Consider the following 17801-nt stretch of genomic DNA (forward strand, 5'->3'; position numbering starts at 1 on the left):
GATAATAATAAAAAAAAAATATAAAAAAGTTTGAATTTTTTATATTAAAAAAAAACGGACCTACAACGTGCCATCTATCGGCCATTATGGACAATTAAAACGTCTGCACACTTTTATATATAAAAAAAAATCTTTGAGCAACGTATGCATTAAAAAAACCGGCAACCTGATTTGGTTTTGTTTTTTTTCCATACAATGATCAAAACAGATCAAGAAGAAGTCGTATGATTTTTTTTTCTTCACCATAATATGTTGCTACAATTTTGTTGTTGTTTCTATTTCACCACCACCACCACCACAAGTCATATTCATCATCACAACAATATATTGCTAAAGTATACGTAATAAGTTGAAAATTATATCATCGTAAGACGAGCCAAGAAGAAAATTATTAATTCTCTATATTCATCTTGAACTTCTGTGTGTGTTTGTTGGCTTGATTTCTTTCACAAATGATGATCATCTGATGATCATTGACATCACAACAATCAGGTTATTTTCAAACAAACTGATTTTTCAATGTTCAATCAATCATTTCGTTCGTTCGAATTTTTGTTTTGTTTCCTTTTATTTTTTTTCCGCATTTTGGAAAAAAAAAATTTTTTTTCCCAGTTTCGTATTTTATTAAATTTTCAGCAATAATAATCTGACGTAATGTTTTTCTTTTGCTGTCTTTCATTCAATCATTTAGGACAAAGATTCTTTTTTTCATCATCATCATTGTTCTATACAGGAATTTAACATCATTATTTTCGTCTGTTCCTTGATCTTGAATAATCATCATCATCATTTTGTGCATCGTAGCATATGGTAATTTTTTTTCTATTAAACATCGACGATAAAGAAGACACAAGACATTGAATCATTGACAAAAAGTCAGACTGTTTCTTTATCATCATCATCATCATCATTGGCATTCAAATATATTAAACGTAATTAAAAGTAAACGATAAATTTGTATGTATATGACACATCATCATCACATGATGATGATGATGATGATAATGATGATTAGTTTTAATATCTGTTTTTTTTTGTCTTAACAGCCTTTTTCTTCTCTTTTTCATCTGAAATTTACTGCTACAGCATATTCGAACGAATTCTTATTCGAATTTTTTTGTTTCTCCAAAACAAAATGCCTTCATCACCAACAACAGCTTCGTATAATTTACGTAGCAGATCAACAACCAAAAACAACAAACAAAATGGTTCGACCATTCATATTCAAAAGTCAAAAGAATCGGCAAATGGTCAGCCTAAATTTGCTGCGAATGGACTTGTGAATAATCATCATAATGATAAACAAGAAGAAAATTATTCCGCATCCCGTTCTCGTACTCGTTCATCTTCATTTTCTCATCATCATCATCATCTAACTGAAAGGCAAAAGGTAAGCAATTTTTGGAAATCTTAATGGTTTAGAATTTGTTTGTTTGTTTATTCTGTTGTTGATCGATATGATTCCTTGGCGACGAATTTTATCATGAATTCTATACTTTTGATCGATTAAATTTTTGTTGTTTTTTTTGTTTTATATTCATATTCAAAATTATGTCGAATCGAAAACTTTTCAGCTTATTAGTCCCAAATGACACTCTTTGTCTTTAATGTTTAGGATCGATGATGATCATGATGATGATAATGAGATGAAATGAGATGAATATTTTATTGATTAAAAGTTTGACGTCAATTTTAATCGAATTTTTTTTTTGACAATCATAATGAAAAAAAATCGGGTTACGTCCTTTATGAGCATATTGGAATTTTTTTTCAATTGGCTCCATTTCAATTTTTTTCATATATTCAATTTACATCACACACACATTTATATTGAACGATGAGATTCTGAAATGAATAAATTTGAAAAAAATATCCATACAACATGATTATCATCATTCATTTATAGTAATAGTATATATGGGTGTGAATTCAGTCTTTCTATATTTCGTTTTAATTATTTGTGAAGAAAAAGTGATAAAATAAATCGATAAATGTGCAACGTCATTGATCATCATTATTTGTCATTAAAATCGATCAATTTATTCTTATCATTTCATTTCGATCAATTTGTGTTGTCATGTTGATCAAGTTGATATATGATAAATGATAATGAACCAAAATGTTTGTACCGGAATCGACAAACTATTGTGCGATAACAATATGTGAATCATAGAACCAAATGATGATTTTTAACGGTGTAATAATTTGCGAAATAGTGAAATCACGTCCACGTTATCAATATTTAGTTATTATTGTATGATATAAATCAAATGCCAAACGGAAACACTATTGATCACTATTGGCGACAATAATAATAAAATGTCAGAAGTCGATCTAGATTTACATAATAATGAAATTGAAAATGTATCTGCGACAAAAAATTCCAATTCAGATCCATTTTTGATCATCAACAATGGTGATGATTCACATGATGAATCAAATTATGGCATTGAACAAATGTTGTTTGTTGATGAAACATTATCATCAACAACAACAAAAATAGAACAAACCAAAGAATATTCACCAATGATAATAATGACCAATAATAATGATAATTTATTTGTAGCTGAACAAATCAAATCAACTAAACATCATCATCATCAATTACCAAAAGCTGTTAAAGTACGACATTTCAACACATATGAATGATGATGATGATAATTTATGATTTGAATTTGAAATATGAGACAATTCTTTCTGAAACAATTCCATTTTCTTGATGCTAAAAATAAATTTTTTTTTTGTCATTTGCTAAAATTAGGATGAAATTCAATCATTGGTTCTTTGGCGACGTCCATTCAAAACCATCTATCATGCTATACATAATTTTATTGATTTGCTCAACAATTGTTATAATTTCTTGTAAGTCTTTTGCTATTTATTTTCATTTTCATTTGTTTAATTAATGTGTTTATTTATTTATTTTCTTTTTTTTTGTGTGTATGATGTATTGCATTTCATTTCATTTCATATATAAAATATATTCAGGATCATACATCATCTACGACTTTGTCTTTCAATGACAATTTTTGTATTGATATTTTTTCTGGCACTTCAATTGGAAGGTGGACATCAACCATATGTACAATATGTTTATAAACGTTTAGCATGGTGTCTTTATTGGTGTGGTTTAGGCATTTTATCATCGGTTGGTTTGGGTACCGGTTTACATACCTTTATATTATATTTGGTAAATAATTTTTTTTTTTTTTTTTTGGTTTTGTTTTTGAAACAAAATTTTCTCATTAATATTGTTATTATTTGATTTTGATGATAAAAAAAACAGGGTCCACATATCGCATCAGTAACATTAGCAGCATATGAATGTAATTCATTGGATTTTCCTGAACCGCCTTATCCAGATGAGTATGTTTTTGATTTATGATCATTTATAAATGACAAACAGTATTGTGTTTCTAATTCGATTCTTTTTTTTTGTGTTTGTTTGTTTGTTTGTTTGTCCGATCCATTCATATAGGATTATATGTCCAACTAATACTGCTTCTAATTCAGCTACTGCAGCTGCTGCTGCTGCTGCTGCTATTGGATCATCAATAAATGTATGGTCGATTATGTCAAAAGTACGTTTAGAAGCATTTATGTGGGGAGCCGGTACAGCATTGGGTGAATTGCCTCCATATTTCATTTCTCGGGCTCATCGTTTGGCCATGCATCAAGGTCAAGATGTAGATGATGATAATATATTAGAAGAATTGGAAGAAATAGAAGATTTGGTAACAACCGATGTTGATGGCGGTGATCAACAACAACAACAACAGCAACAAAATGATTTGTCTACTAGTAATAAGCCAAATTCATCGATAGAACCAGCCACCACTAATGTTGAACGTCGTACATCATCATGGGGACAAACATTGAAAACAAAAATGGTATTGCTAATGAAACGAATGGGTTTCTTTGGAATTCTAGCCTGTGCTTCAATACCGAATCCATTATTCGATTTGGCCGGTATCATTTGTGGTTATTCATTGATATCATTTTGGACATTTTTCGGCGCTACATTATTAGGAAAAGCTGTTTTCAAAATGCATATACAAAAACTTGTTGTGATTGTTGTTTTCAATGAAGTTTATGTTCAAAGTGTACTCACATTTTGTAGGTATGTAAAAAAAATAATCATTATTATTACCCATTTGATATGTCATGAGGCTTAATGTTGCAATTTTTATCTATTTTTCTGTAGAAACATTCCATATATTGGACATTATATACATGAACCATTACGTGATTATCTTCAACATCAAAAGAAAAGCCTACATCGTGGTACTAACCAAATGATTCAGACCAAGGTAAATGATATTATTGGTAAATGTGTTTTTTTTGTCATTTTCTAATTTTTTTTCTGCTAAATCACCTAGGGCCAATCATGGATCTCGTTTATATTTGAAAGTTTTGTCATTATAATGGTCACTTATTTTATGGTATCAATAATCAATTCAATGGCCCAAAGTAATCTGAAACAATATTATCAACAAAAACAAAAACAACAACAGCAGCAGCAAAAACAACATTCTGGTGATACGACAATGGCCAATAATGATGATGATGATGATAATAATAAATCACAATCGAAAGCGACTACAATATCACCAAAAAAATTGGATAAAAATGATTGAAACGAACCAAAATGAAAGTGTGAAAATTAGGATTTAAAATTTTAAAATTTTTCTATTGACAATTATATGTGGAGATGTCGCTGTGCAATTTGTTTGTTTTTTTTGTAATTTTTTTCCTATTTATACAACAGCAAAATGATGATGATGATGATCATATTGCTGGATTCCAAACAAAACAAAACAACAAAAAAAATAAGATTCCAATTTCCTTTTACTTCAAATTATTCGTAGTATAGTAGCACTAGTTTTACCCCTTCTTTTTTTCCATCCCTTTCTTTCCAGAAAAAAAAATCCATCCATCATTTCATCATCCCCTTTTTTAATACATTAACCGGGTGACAAATGTGTGTAAATTATTTATTAATCATCAACAACAACAACAACAACAAGAAAACTTATTTATATGTGTTGTCAATATAAAAATGATGGAAATATAAATGTATATAAATGGAGTGATGGTGTGTGATAAATTTTGAAATGAATCTCTTTCCTATGATGATGATGATGATGATGTGAAATAAATTTAAATTTTATAAACAACAACAACAACAACAAAGATGGATTTTGATGTCAAAAATATTTTAAAATTTGCGGTAATGGTGTTTATGGACAGGTTTTCGTTTTTTCGTTTTCTTTTCATATTTTTTTTGTCATTTCTGTCACTGTCATTGTCATGTGTGTGTGTGTGTGTGACAATATATTTCAATATTTCCATTTTTCAACTCTAATAATGGTGACAGTCAATTTGTTTTCAATTAGAAATGGCCAAAAAAAAAGAACCTGAAAGTTTTTTTTTGTTGTTCAAGAAATTTATCGATCACTTGATTCAAACGTTTGTCCAATTTTTTTTTCATTTCGCCATGAACTGATGATGATGATGATGATGATGGTGACAAAATCAACTTTTGAATGGCAAAAAAGTTTCGTTTTTTTTTCATTTCGTTGTCGTTACATTTGATTGGACATTGAAAGTGAGTGCTGAATTTTTATTTTTCAATATTTCTTTCTTTCTTTTTTTTTTTTATTTTGCTGACGCATCTCAAATAAAAAATGAAATGAAATAAAATGAAAATGTTCATTTTTGTATCTATATTTTTTCTCTGTCCAAAAAAAAAAGAAAAAAACCGATAAAAAAATGACAATATTGCTTGATGATGATGGTGGCAATGATGAATTTTTTTTTTCGATTTTCTCAGGTAAAATGTCATGTTCAGTACCATATTTCGTTGTATGTGTGTTATAGTAGTAGGTGCGTGTTTGAATTTTTTTTTACATTTAATTTTGATATTTGTTTTGCCATCTATGCAGTGCAATTGAAGAGAGAGAGAAAAGTTTTTCATTTTCTTTTCTTTTTACAATTGTCATGTACAACAACAACAACAACAACAATAACAAAGATAGAAGAAAAAAAGATTCTTTTGGACAACCTGCGGTCCTGGATCGATTTCGTTACTCCTCTTCTTCTTCTACTTTTTTTGTGTGTCTGAATTCTTTTTCAAAACTCATGTAACCAGAATAGAGAAGGAAAATGTCATTTTTTGTATTTTCCAATTCTTTTTATTTTTTTATTTTTTTTTTTGTTGAAATTCAGGTATGTTTTTGACAATAATGACATGAATATACAGGTTTACAGTCAAAAAAAAAAAAAAATACAATACTTTGATGATGATGATTCCAAAAGAAACAACCTGGAGCAAAATTTCTGTTTTTTTTTCAATTCAATTTTCTCTTTCTATGTGTGTGTGGTGGTGGTGGTGTGGAGATGCATTGATAATTTTTAATGAGATTTTATTTATTTTGACAATGGCAAATAGAGAAAAAAAAACAATGCAAATAAAATGTTTATATGTATTTTGGAACGAAATAAACAAATAAAAAAAATGATGATTTGATGAAATGAGAAATAATGATCATTGATGGTGGTGGCGGTGGCTGTGGCGGTGGTGGTGATGCCAATATTGATCATGTTTGTGGCATATCAGCATATGAACCAGAATGGAAAAAGAAAAAGAAAAGTATTTCTTTCTCTTTCTCTTTCTAACTCTCGCACTATAGTTTCATTGGAATTTCATTTTGGATCGCAGTCACACAGTTGCAATATATATTGTGATAAGCAACCAAGTCCCTTATTATTGATTGATTGATTTGATTCTGGTTTTTTTTCCTCTTTGCGTGTGTGTGTGTGTTTGTGTTCACTTTTTTTTACTCTATCACAAAAAATATTTTCCCATCAACTACTCCCATAAGCTTCAATTTCAGCCATTTATAGAATGATGATGATTCCATTAATGTGATTAAATCATTTCTCAATTTTTTTTTCATCATTGGAAATTCTTTTTTTTTCTTTTTTTTTGTTCGGGATTTTGGATCCAGTGGAAAAAAAATTCATTTTTTTCCATAAAAATAATAATAACCAAGAGATATTGGAATGCAATTTGAATTTTTTTGCAAACAAACAAACAAACGAATGAAATAAAATGATGATGATAATAAAATTAAAATTTTTCTGTTTGTTCACCCTATTGATGATAAGTATGACCTATATTTATTCAGGTAAATGGGATCATACTCATGTTGATTATGATGATGATGATGATTTCTGGGTATTCAGTCATTCATTTTGATTAAATTCCAAATAAATTCAATGAAAAAAAGGATAATTTCGATAATTGTATGTACGAATGTTGTTTGTTTGTTTGTTTCATGGCGCCCAAACAAAACAAATCAAATTAATGAAATGTAAATCTCGCCATCCATATTCAATCGATATATATTGGTAGCAAAAAAAGAAAAAAAAATTATCACAAATGATGTTTGATGACAAGCCAAAAAATGAAACAATTTTTCATCATTGGATATACTTTTTCTTCAATAATGGTGATAAAAAAAATCATCACACGATCGAAATAATAATCCGATCAATGATTTCATTGGGTAGTGGATTTTTATTTTTTCCCAGAATCCAGAATTATGTGTTGTTTGCCAAATGAACGAAAAAAAAAATGTCTAGATAAGTATCGAATAACAAACGTGCCACCACCACCACCACTAACTTTATGACATTGTTGGAATGTATTCCATAATAATTTTCAATTTTTATTTTCAATCAAATTGTCCAATGATTAATTGATAATATGCTCACAACGTATTACGTGATGATCAACGAAAGTATCAAGAATTTTAGAAGGAAAGAAAAAAACAATGAATTAAACCATACTGTTTTTTTCATGGCTGTTGTTTTTTTTTTTTGGTTTTTCATTTTCATTTAAGAATTTCATATTTCATCGCTTGTACTTGGTTGTTGACGTGCCATTTGGACCAGTGCAGTGTTGCCATTTTTTTTTCTCTCTTCAAACTGATGCACTTTCATTTCAAGTCTGGTATATTATAAGAATAAATTAACAAGAAAATTAATGTGTTGTTAACCCAGCAAAAAAAAAAAAAAAAAAATGAAATGAAAATGAAAATGAATCATTCCAAGTGTGTTTGTGTGTGTGTATGCTCTCACAATCCTTAAAGATTGGCCTATCATTAAAAAAAAACACTGTGAATTGTGAATATATTGAAAAAGTTTTAGATTTCTGTTTTTTTTCTGTTTCTTTCTACATTTTATTTGTGTTTGAGATTGTAAAGATAACCACCAGGTTTTTTTGTTTTTTTTTCCATCATCATGTGAAATGAAAAATCATCATTAATATTCATGACCAACAAACGAAAGAGATAAACATTTGACCTGATTAAATAGAATTTTTTTTTTTTTTTTAGTAACAGTGAAAATCTTTTTTTTCTGCTTTCCAATTTGAAAGTAAACTAATTGAAAACCAAAAAAAAAAAAAATTTCATTTTGTTTGTGCAACAAAATTTTATTATTCATTCGGATGAGCAGAAATTTTTTTTTTTGTTTTCTGGTAAACAAATTCCCATCGAATGATTGAATGATAGAATGGAATGGAGAGAGAGAGAATGAATCCCTAATTATCATATGGCTTCAAGGTAGAATGAAAAGAAAAAAATTTGGCTTTTTTTTTGCTACAATTGACTAACGAACTAACAACAACAACAACACAACACAGAATAGAAAAAAAATTTGCTTGATGATTATCAAAATTAAAAATATGCAAATTGTTTTGTTGTTGTTGTTGTCCATTTTGGTCTCTCTACTTTGTTTGTCGCATAGTTTTTTGTTTTCTAATTTCTGGTTTTTTATCAGAATTAAACTTCTTGATGATGATGAAAACAAAAACCAAAAAAAAGATGACGATCTAATGAATGAAAAAAAAAACAAAACAAAAAGAATTTTTTTTCTCGTGTTTTATAGCTTTTCATAAACATTCAAGGTTTGGTTTCATCTTTTTCTTTTCTTTTTTTTTTTTTTGGTTTTTTTCTTCACATTCGTTTCTGGTTCGTTTATCTTTTTTCCAGTCAAACAGACCAACACACACACACACTCATTTACACTCTTATTTAATGTGGTTGTTGTTGTTATTTTTGTTGTTGTCGTTGCTGTTGTTGTTTAGTGTCTGATGGATGATGATGATTATTCTTATGTTCGTGTGAATGACAAACAAAAACAGTGAAAAAAAATCGTGCTAATAAATTAACTCCTTTTTCTATGGAGCTTATTCGGGTTTTTTTTTTTTTTTTTTTTTTTTTTTTTTTTTTGGTTTCACCGGGCATAATGGAAAAATGAGGGGTAATAAAATTTCAAATTCCAGATTCCATGTAATGTGTGTCCGTGTGAGTGTGTGTGAGATTGTGAGAGAGAATAAATAATGAAGATCCATTTCATTTAATCGTGAATTTTTCTTTCATTTGTATTGTTTTTGCCATTTTCAAGTGGAATAATATTTACAAATTCTTGTTGTTGTTGTTGTTGGAAATGGATTTTTTTGTCTGTCTGTGAATGTGTGTGTGTGTGTGTGAAACAATTCTCTGACATGCATATGTATGATAAATTTTTTTTCCAGGTAATTATGACAATGGATATGAAATCATCTGGTAGTGTTATACCAATTCTATGATCAAAACACGTAACAATTTTTTGTTTTCGTGTATATAAATCCCTTGTTGAATTCCAATTACAACACACACACAGTCCTTGGATTTGTCATATAATTTGTTCTCGTTTCAAGAAACAAAAAAAAAATTTTTTTCCCTTTTTCTTAATCATAATTTTCCATTCTCACGCAAATTGCAAATTTTCTTTTAACGAATACAGCAACAACAAACCTTTACCATCAAACAAAGTAATAAATAAACATAAGTGTTTCATATATTCATATTTTTTTTTCGTTTATGCCACACACACATACATTTTATTTGTTATTATTACGAATAACAATCACATGAAAATTTACAATCTACAAACATAAATATTCCACCATTACCAAAAAAAAAAAATGTGCGTATATGTCGTTTTTTTCCGGGCATCATCATGCTCGTTGATGATGGCCAACAACAACAACAACAACAACAAAATGTAGCCAAAAATACATAAATAGTGAAAGTAAAAACGAATAGAAATTAGTTTTCCGTTTTCATTTGTTGTTGTTGTTGTTGTTGTTGTTGTTTTTTATTTTGGAATATAATTCATTCTTCCGTTTGCAACGAATTATTCCGTCTTCCGTTTTTTTTTTGTTTTTATTTTCATTTTTTAATATTTATGTTACATATGAGAATCTAATAAAAAACAACAACAAGAAGTTGAACCAAAACAAAAAAAACCAATAATAACAACAAGAATTGGCCAGAATATAAAGTGAACAAAAACGAATATAAAAAAAAAATAGTCAGCATCTCAGCATCTATCGTGTCATCAGCATTATATATATATGTCACATGTGCACACAAAATTTTTGTTTTTCGTTTTTGTTTGATTGAAAACGTTTATCCTGTCCAATAACATAAAAAACAAAAACAAAAAAATTGCTTTTGTCTCAATACTTGAATGATTAGGATTTTTGTTTGTTTGTTTGTTTATTTGTTTCGTTAATAAATTACATGTATATATTGTATCAAAATTTGCTGGCACTTTCGATTCTTGTTTTTCCTATCGTAAAAATAATAATGTCGCATTATTGTAACGAAAAAAAAGGCCACCAACTGGTCATCATCATCATAATTAATCGTTTTTCATTTATATAAATAGAAAAAATGATTTTTTTTCATATTCATTTCACTTTGTACAAAAAGAATTATGCCTACAGAATACAGAATTTGATGTACATGGCACGGATTAACACCTTAATAGTGGCTCACATACACACACACACACACACACACACACGCAAAGAATAAATTTTATTTGATCGTTTTCTTGTTTGTTTGTTTGTTTATCTTTACGAAAAAAAAATCGTGAACTTTATTATTATACTTCAGGAATGTAGACAAAAAAAAATAAATAGCAAATCCATCGCTGATCATCATTATTCTTTTTATGGTCAACATTTGTTGTTGTTTGTTTGTTTGTTTTTTTTCCATCGTTGTCGAAGCTCGTTTATTCCATTCGACAGATTGTATATCGTCCATCCGTTTGTTTTTGTTGTTTTCTTCCATTTTTATTTCTTCAGATCCAAAAAAACGAACGAAAAAAAAAACAATTTTTCTCTGTGTATGGTTACACACAGAAGGGGAATTTCACTTTTTTTTACGAGCCTAATTACCCGAAAAAAAAGTTTTTGTTGTTTGTTTTTTTTCGATTTTTAGATCTACAGCAACCATCTACCCGATTCTATTACCCAGAATCCTCATCATCATCATCATCCACATCCTCATCGATGATGATGATGATGATGATAGTAAAGCATCGTCAGCATCATTGTTTTCGATTCAAAACTTAAGAACTTTTGTTTTTATTGTTGTTTTCGTTGTTGTTTTCTGTTTTTTGTTTTACTTCAAACAATTTTTTTTTGTATTCGATTGCAGATTTTCTTTTCTTTTCTTTTTTTTTCTTTTCTTCACTGTAAATTCTCTATATGACCATGTGATGTTTTTATTATTTAGCTTTTCTTTTTTTTTTTTTTTTTTGTTTTGTTTTTTCTCATTTTCAATCATCATCATCATCATCATTGGTTGTCATTGTCATTGTCATTGCTTTGTTTTTTTTTTTTGCCATTGGACAATAATCATCGATGATGATTATCATCAACATTTGTTTTCGTTTGTTTTCTTCTTTTTCATTTTGAACAATCAATTTCTCGTCGTCGTCTACGTCATTGTTGCAATAATATTATTCTTTTTGTTCTGGATTCGCAGAATTTTTTTTTAATTTTCATCGCCATCATTTTTGTCAAGTAATTTGTTCTTTTTTTGTTGTTGTTGTTGTTGTTTACACTGATAATTTATCTCATAAATTATTTCAATGTTAATTGGAATTTCGTTTTCGTTTTACTAATTAAAATACATGAATTTTGTCAAAAAAAAACATCACAAAACACTGGAAACACCATATTGTGTTCATATTATATAAATATTGCTGTCATTGTAACTGTGTTTTTAGTAGTTAGTGTACAGCCAATGTTTAGTAAATTGAATTAAACCCATTCACATTCGTTCATGATTTTCCCATGTGTGTGTGTGTGTGTTTTTTTTTCATTTTTTCATTTATTTCCAAGTTCAATTCCTGTACAAATTGAATTGAATTTAATTCAATATTTGTAGACAGAGAGAGAGAGAGAGAGAGAGAGAGAGAGGGAGAGCAAGAATTTTGTCATCATTCATTCTTTCAAATGCGATAATGATGGCCAATAGCAGCAGCAACAGCAGCCGTTGATAATTTTTTTTTTCGTTTATTTATTCATTTAAAGCTTGAATTAAGATTAAAATATCAAACTGCAGCAGCAGCAGTAGCAGTAGCAGTAGTGGTTATGATTTAGTGTTGTCCATGTAACACACATGGTATAGAATCTGGATTTTTTTCAAAAATCAATTTTTTTTCTCTTTTTTTGCGGCAAAATTCCGAAAAATTTCCATTGTTTTTTTTCTGCAAAAAACACCTGAATTCCGTTCAAATTTTTCATGATAATTGAAATTTTAAGAGTGTGAAAATTCCAATGAATAACAAACAAAGTAACAAAAAGCTTTTTGGTTTTTGTTTTATCACTTTGTTTTGTGATTATGATCCTGATCTCCGGACATATACAAATTATAAGAAACTTTTCCGATATCATTTTCTCTTTGTTTTTCAAGTTAAAACAAACAAACGACAACGACAACGTCGAGTGTTTGAATAAAAAGTTTCAGATTTTTTTTTTCTCCCATTCAACATAACGCAGTTTATATATGTGTGAAAAAAAACCGAGCATTTACTTCCCAATCCCTCTATCTGTATTTTTTGTTTTCATCTCCGTTCATAGTCACTGACATCATCATTCCTTCAGTCGGACGGTCAGTCGGTCATTATTATTGGAGCCATGTGTATACATTTCATTTTTGAATTGATTGGTGTTGGTTATGGTATCGGTGGCGATGGTGTTGAAAAGACAACGACCCAGCATTTATAGCAAATTTTTTTTTGAGCGAAAAAAAAATTCCATGCTTTGTCTATGACGATATGATTATGATGATGACGACGATGACGAGGTTATGATATTTTCAAATTGGATTTGCACTATATTTTTATCTTATTTTATTATTAAAAATGCCTAAGAAGTGTTTGTTTATCAATTTTTTTTTTTTTGAATAGATTTTCATGTGAAAAAAAAACAACAAACAAAAACAGTCAATCAAACCATTAAATAGTCTGAACAACAACAACAACAGCAAAAAAAATGAAGATAAAACATCCTACTACAACACACGCACAGATATATATATATTATGATTTGTAAGTTTGCCAATGGCACATTGCTGGTGAAAAAAAAAATTTTTTTTTTTTAGTGTCCTAAATGAATGAACATGGAAAAAAAATAACAAAAAAAAAAAAATACAGAATCCATACACACACACACACACAGTACAGTATGGCAATCAGAAAATAGAAAATGCAAGGAAGATTAGCCAACATTTCAGGCACACACACATCCGATATACGATATCTTATGCATTTGAGAGTATATTGAAAATGTTAAAGTACTGTGTGTGTGTGGTTGTTCTACTAGTAGTTTTTTTTAGACTGATAGATTTTTTTTTTCATCATTCTATTCGATATTTGAATCAATTTTTTTTTTGGTCTATGAAAAAAAAACTATAAGGTTCATTCACAACATAATGATGAAAAAAATTACTATGTTGCATACCATTATATTTATTTTATATATATAAATAAATATATGGAACAGAAATCCATGTGCAAATAAATAGATTCTGCGTTCATAGATAGTATAGTATATAATAATAGTAGTGGTAGTAGTAGTTTTGTTCCAGAATAAAATCTGTTTTTTTTTTTTTTTGGTTCCCATCCAATTGAACCACTACTACATTATATAATAATAATTTATAATCATTGTGTTCCAGTAATATTTTGTTTCATGCACATTCGCACACATTCGCACACACACGCATATAATAATTCTATTTATTATTCTGTTTTATGGCATAATAGATAGATAGATAGATAGATAGATAGTCAACGAAAATGACCGTCTAGAAAACGACTACGGCTAGAAAATCTATAAAAAAAATAACAAGGCTGTAGAGTAAAAAAAAAGAATACAAAAAAAAGCTTCTGCTTCTTGAGTTTTGTGTTTATCTATTTGGTGTATACACACACACACACAAACACACACACGAAACATGGAATGAATTTCGTTTGTGTTTATTATAGTCTACATTCATCATTGAGAATCGACCGATGCAAGTGAACAAAAAAAAAAACATTGAAGTGATTTTTTCTATTTGTCTCTGTGTGTGTGCGTGTGTGTTTGTGTTTGTTTATGAGTATTTTTGTGTGTATATATGTAAAAAAAATGTGAAAGTTAATTGTAAAAAATTGAATTCTGTTTGTTGTTTATATATTTTTTCATGTGCATCATATCATTGTTTGTGAATGAACATCACAAATCCTGAATAAACTCTCTTGATGACCATTTGGCCAATGACAATGTTGTCGTGAAAATTCTGTCCATGAATGTGAACAACACTTTAATGACATGTAAATTTTTTTATTATTTTAAATAATCAACTTTTTAACTTGATTACATTGTCATCATTCATTCATTCATTCACCATATATTATTGCATATCATCAACATAATCATTCTTCACGATTCTTTTAATAATCATCTCTTGTTATATTTTATTTTTATTATCATCATCGTCATCGGAGAAAGAAAAAATTATTCAAAACCTGTAATTATGTTTGCAATAAATTATTCTGCATGATGATGATGATGATTATGATATCGACGAAAACAATTGCACAGTGTAAAAAGTTTTGACATTAATAACGATAATAATAATAATAATAATGCCCGATAAATCCTGACAAACGACACCAAAACATTTGATAACCGAATCCTGGATAAATGAAAATGAAAAAAGAAAAAGAAGAAAAAAAACCGGGTTCGTCGTCGTCGTCGTCGTTGTTGTTGTTGTTGTATATGTATAAATAAATGAGACATTTAGTGAAAAAGAAACAAAAAAAAATACCGACAAAAAAAAAAAAAAGAATCAAGAATTTCCGTTGAAACATTTCATCTATAATTCATAACGACAACAACAACAACGACAACAAGAAAAAAAAAGAATAATGATGAAAGGAGAAATGAAAAACAAAACAAAAAATGATTAAATGAACATCCAAGTCGAATATAAATACCGAATTCATGTCCGAAAATAATAACTTATAATAAACGCACAAAATACAAATATCTTTCATAGAACAGAATTTGGTGGACAAATTGGCTCATTCAAATCAATCAATCAATCAATCTATCAAAAAAAGAAAAAGAAAAAAGGAATTTGTCAATTTTCAGCCATCAAATGTTAAAAATGTTGAAACTTCATGGCCGTGCAAGTGAGAAAAAAAAATGTTTCATCCCATTACTGCTTTTTTTTGATAATAATAATCATATATTCTAATTTGATTCTTTATCCACGATAATCATGGCAACACATCATCATCATCATCATCATCAATTTGTTTCATAATTTTTTTTCCGTTCGTTTAGTTCGTTCGTTGAATGCCATATCATATCATATACCATATACAGAGAAAAAAAATCATTATCAAAAACAATTTAACTATCGTTAACTGTAATCAATCTGTCTATCAAAAAAAAAAAAAAAAAAAAAAAAACAAAAGTGTGACAATTATTATCATTACATCACACACACACACACACATAATATCGTGAGAGCTTCAAATTTTTAATCATCATCATCATCTATTTTAATTTTTCAAATTCTGTCCTGGGACATTTTTTTTGTTTTTGTTTTTGTTTTTGTTTTTGCATAATATCAAAAAAATGTATAAATTTAAATTATCATCATATCGTTTAAATCGATTATTATGTCGATTCCAATGGTCAATACGATGGTGGAATGTATTGAAGAATGGTAATAATAATATTGTTATTATGGATAAAAATCATCATTATTATCCACATTTATCCATTAACGGTACTGCTAATGATTCTTGCCGTTGTAATCTATTATCATTGAAACAACAACAACAACAACAACAACAAGAATTTGTTGATGATGATGATGATGTGGATGTGGATGTTGATTTTGCAAATATAACAACAAAATATCATCATTCTCGACATAATCAAAATAATAATCATCGACATCATCATGATGATGATGATGATGATGATAATGAGAAACATCCAATAGAAACATTACTTGAACCAATACGTTATTCAATGGCCTTTTTAACATTATTTTCAATAATAAGCACAATAATCGTTGCCATAATATTGGTCCCATTAGAATCATTACAATTATTGGCACAATTTTTATCATTAATTGTTTCACTAAGTGGCCTATTCGGTACAATGAGACGTTCAATATTATTATCATCATTATATGCATTGGCAATGTTGTTGTTTTTATTTTTGCAGAGTAGTTATTTTTTTGTATTATTAAAATTGGTACAGGAAGTTAAAATGAATAATAACCAGGATGGCCATCATCATCAACAACAACAACAACAAGGTGCTGATGGTAGTAGTAGTAGTAGTAGTAATCAAAAATTATTTTGGCATCCACAATTTTATGCCACTACATCATCCACTTCTTCTTCTTCTTCTTCATCATCATCATCATCATCTTCTTCCTCTTCCTCTACAGTCTCATCTTCAACATCATCAACATCGACGAGATCGGCATCCACCACATCAATATCATCATCAAATCAACGTCCAATTTCAACAACAACAACAACAACAATAGTGCCATTATTATCACCAAAATGGTTAACATTTACCAACAACAACAACAACAACAATAATAATAATGTTAATCATGATGGAATGATGATTATTACATCCAATTTAGTAGAAAATACTTTAATACCATCGTTGCCTTTTTTAAATGACCAAAAACAATATCATAATCTATCGACATTGAATACCTATCATAATAATCAACATCATCATCATCATTATCATAATCGCCAGAATCATCATTATTGGTTTAAAAGGAAACGATTGAAACATTCGTCCAATGGTCATCATCATCATCACCATCATAATCATCCACCATTATTGATACCGAATCCATCTGAAACAACAACAACAACGAAGACAACTACGACTACAATGACCACAACAACAACAACAACAACAACAAAATCACCATCGCCTTATTATCAAAATTATTATCAGGATGAATTATCGTCATCATCATCAGATTTATATTCAATGAATGATCCAGATTCAAATTATCAATTACCATCTAAAACCGTACATAGAAGACGTATGACGAAAATGTTGAATGAAGAATTATCCTATCTATCATTATTAACAGTACCGATGATAGCTTGGTTACCGCCTAGTTTATTTATGGAAACAGTGGCTGTATTAATATTAACAATGCAAGCATTGGCTGGTGGTTGTTTTCTATATGCATTACAACGTAGTGAACCATATCGTAAATGTCGTATTCTAACAAAACAAATGTCATCATCATCATCATCATCATTATCATCAACATCGTTGTTATCACCGACTGTTATACTGGGCGAAGCAGATAATGTTTATGTTCCAATATTATCATCAA

General features: G+C 28.7%; 3 protein-coding genes across 8 annotated transcripts in view; all 3 read left to right on the forward strand.

Moving 5' to 3' along the window:
• LOC124489798 (sodium- and chloride-dependent GABA transporter 2) overlaps positions 1-6463 on the forward strand; it is a 28428-nt gene extending 21965 nt beyond the window's left edge. Inside the window, exon 8 of the mRNA XM_075734839.1 lies at positions 6452-6463. Within this exon, the coding sequence (XP_075590954.1) occupies positions 6452-6453 (2 nt within the window). The 3' untranslated portion in view covers positions 6454-6463. The remainder of the gene's footprint in view (positions 1-6451) is intronic.
• Positions 116-5193, forward strand: LOC124489799 (Transport and Golgi organization 5). 6 transcript variants are annotated; one of them, XM_075734842.1, is made up of 9 exons: positions 116-492; positions 692-957; positions 1047-1390; positions 2762-2862; positions 2989-3190; positions 3287-3366; positions 3479-4120; positions 4205-4310; positions 4380-5193. In XM_075734842.1, exons 3-9 carry the CDS (start codon positions 1136-1138, stop codon positions 4635-4637), a joined length of 1644 nt encoding a protein of 547 aa, XP_075590957.1. In that variant the 5' UTR covers positions 116-492; positions 692-957; positions 1047-1135; the 3' UTR covers positions 4638-5193. The 6 variants fall into 6 exon arrangements, with proteins under 6 accessions (XP_075590957.1, XP_075590960.1, XP_075590959.1 ...); XM_075734845.1 differs by having other exon boundaries at positions 126-492; positions 1087-1390; XM_075734844.1 differs by having other exon boundaries at positions 126-492; positions 692-942.
• A 7767-nt stretch (positions 6464-14230) lies between the features above and the next one.
• Positions 14231-17801, forward strand: part of LOC124500473 (uncharacterized) — a 4034-nt gene continuing 463 nt past the window's right edge. Inside the window, exon 1 of the mRNA XM_075734457.1 lies at positions 14231-17801. This exon is cut by the window's right edge and continues 463 nt beyond it. Coding sequence (XP_075590572.1) covers positions 16043-17801 — 1759 coding nt within the window. The 5' untranslated portion in view covers positions 14231-16042.

Source organism: Dermatophagoides farinae, chromosome 10 (genome assembly GCF_024713945.1).
Source record: "Dermatophagoides farinae isolate YC_2012a chromosome 10, ASM2471394v1, whole genome shotgun sequence".
Lineage (NCBI taxonomy): Eukaryota > Metazoa > Arthropoda > Arachnida > Sarcoptiformes > Pyroglyphidae > Dermatophagoides > Dermatophagoides farinae.

Excerpts from the sequence above, each read along its gene's own strand:
- LOC124489799 (XM_047052187.2), top strand. The coding sequence starts at position 2,320 with ATGTCAGAAGTCGATCTAGATTTACATAATAATGAAATTGAAAATGTA. Across the intron at positions 2,863-2,988 it reads AACAATTGTTATAATTTCTT|GATCATACATCATCTACGAC; the intron begins GTAAGTCTTTTG and ends AAATATATTCAG. Across the intron at positions 3,191-3,286 it reads ATACCTTTATATTATATTTG|GGTCCACATATCGCATCAGT; the intron begins GTAAATAATTTT and ends TAAAAAAAACAG.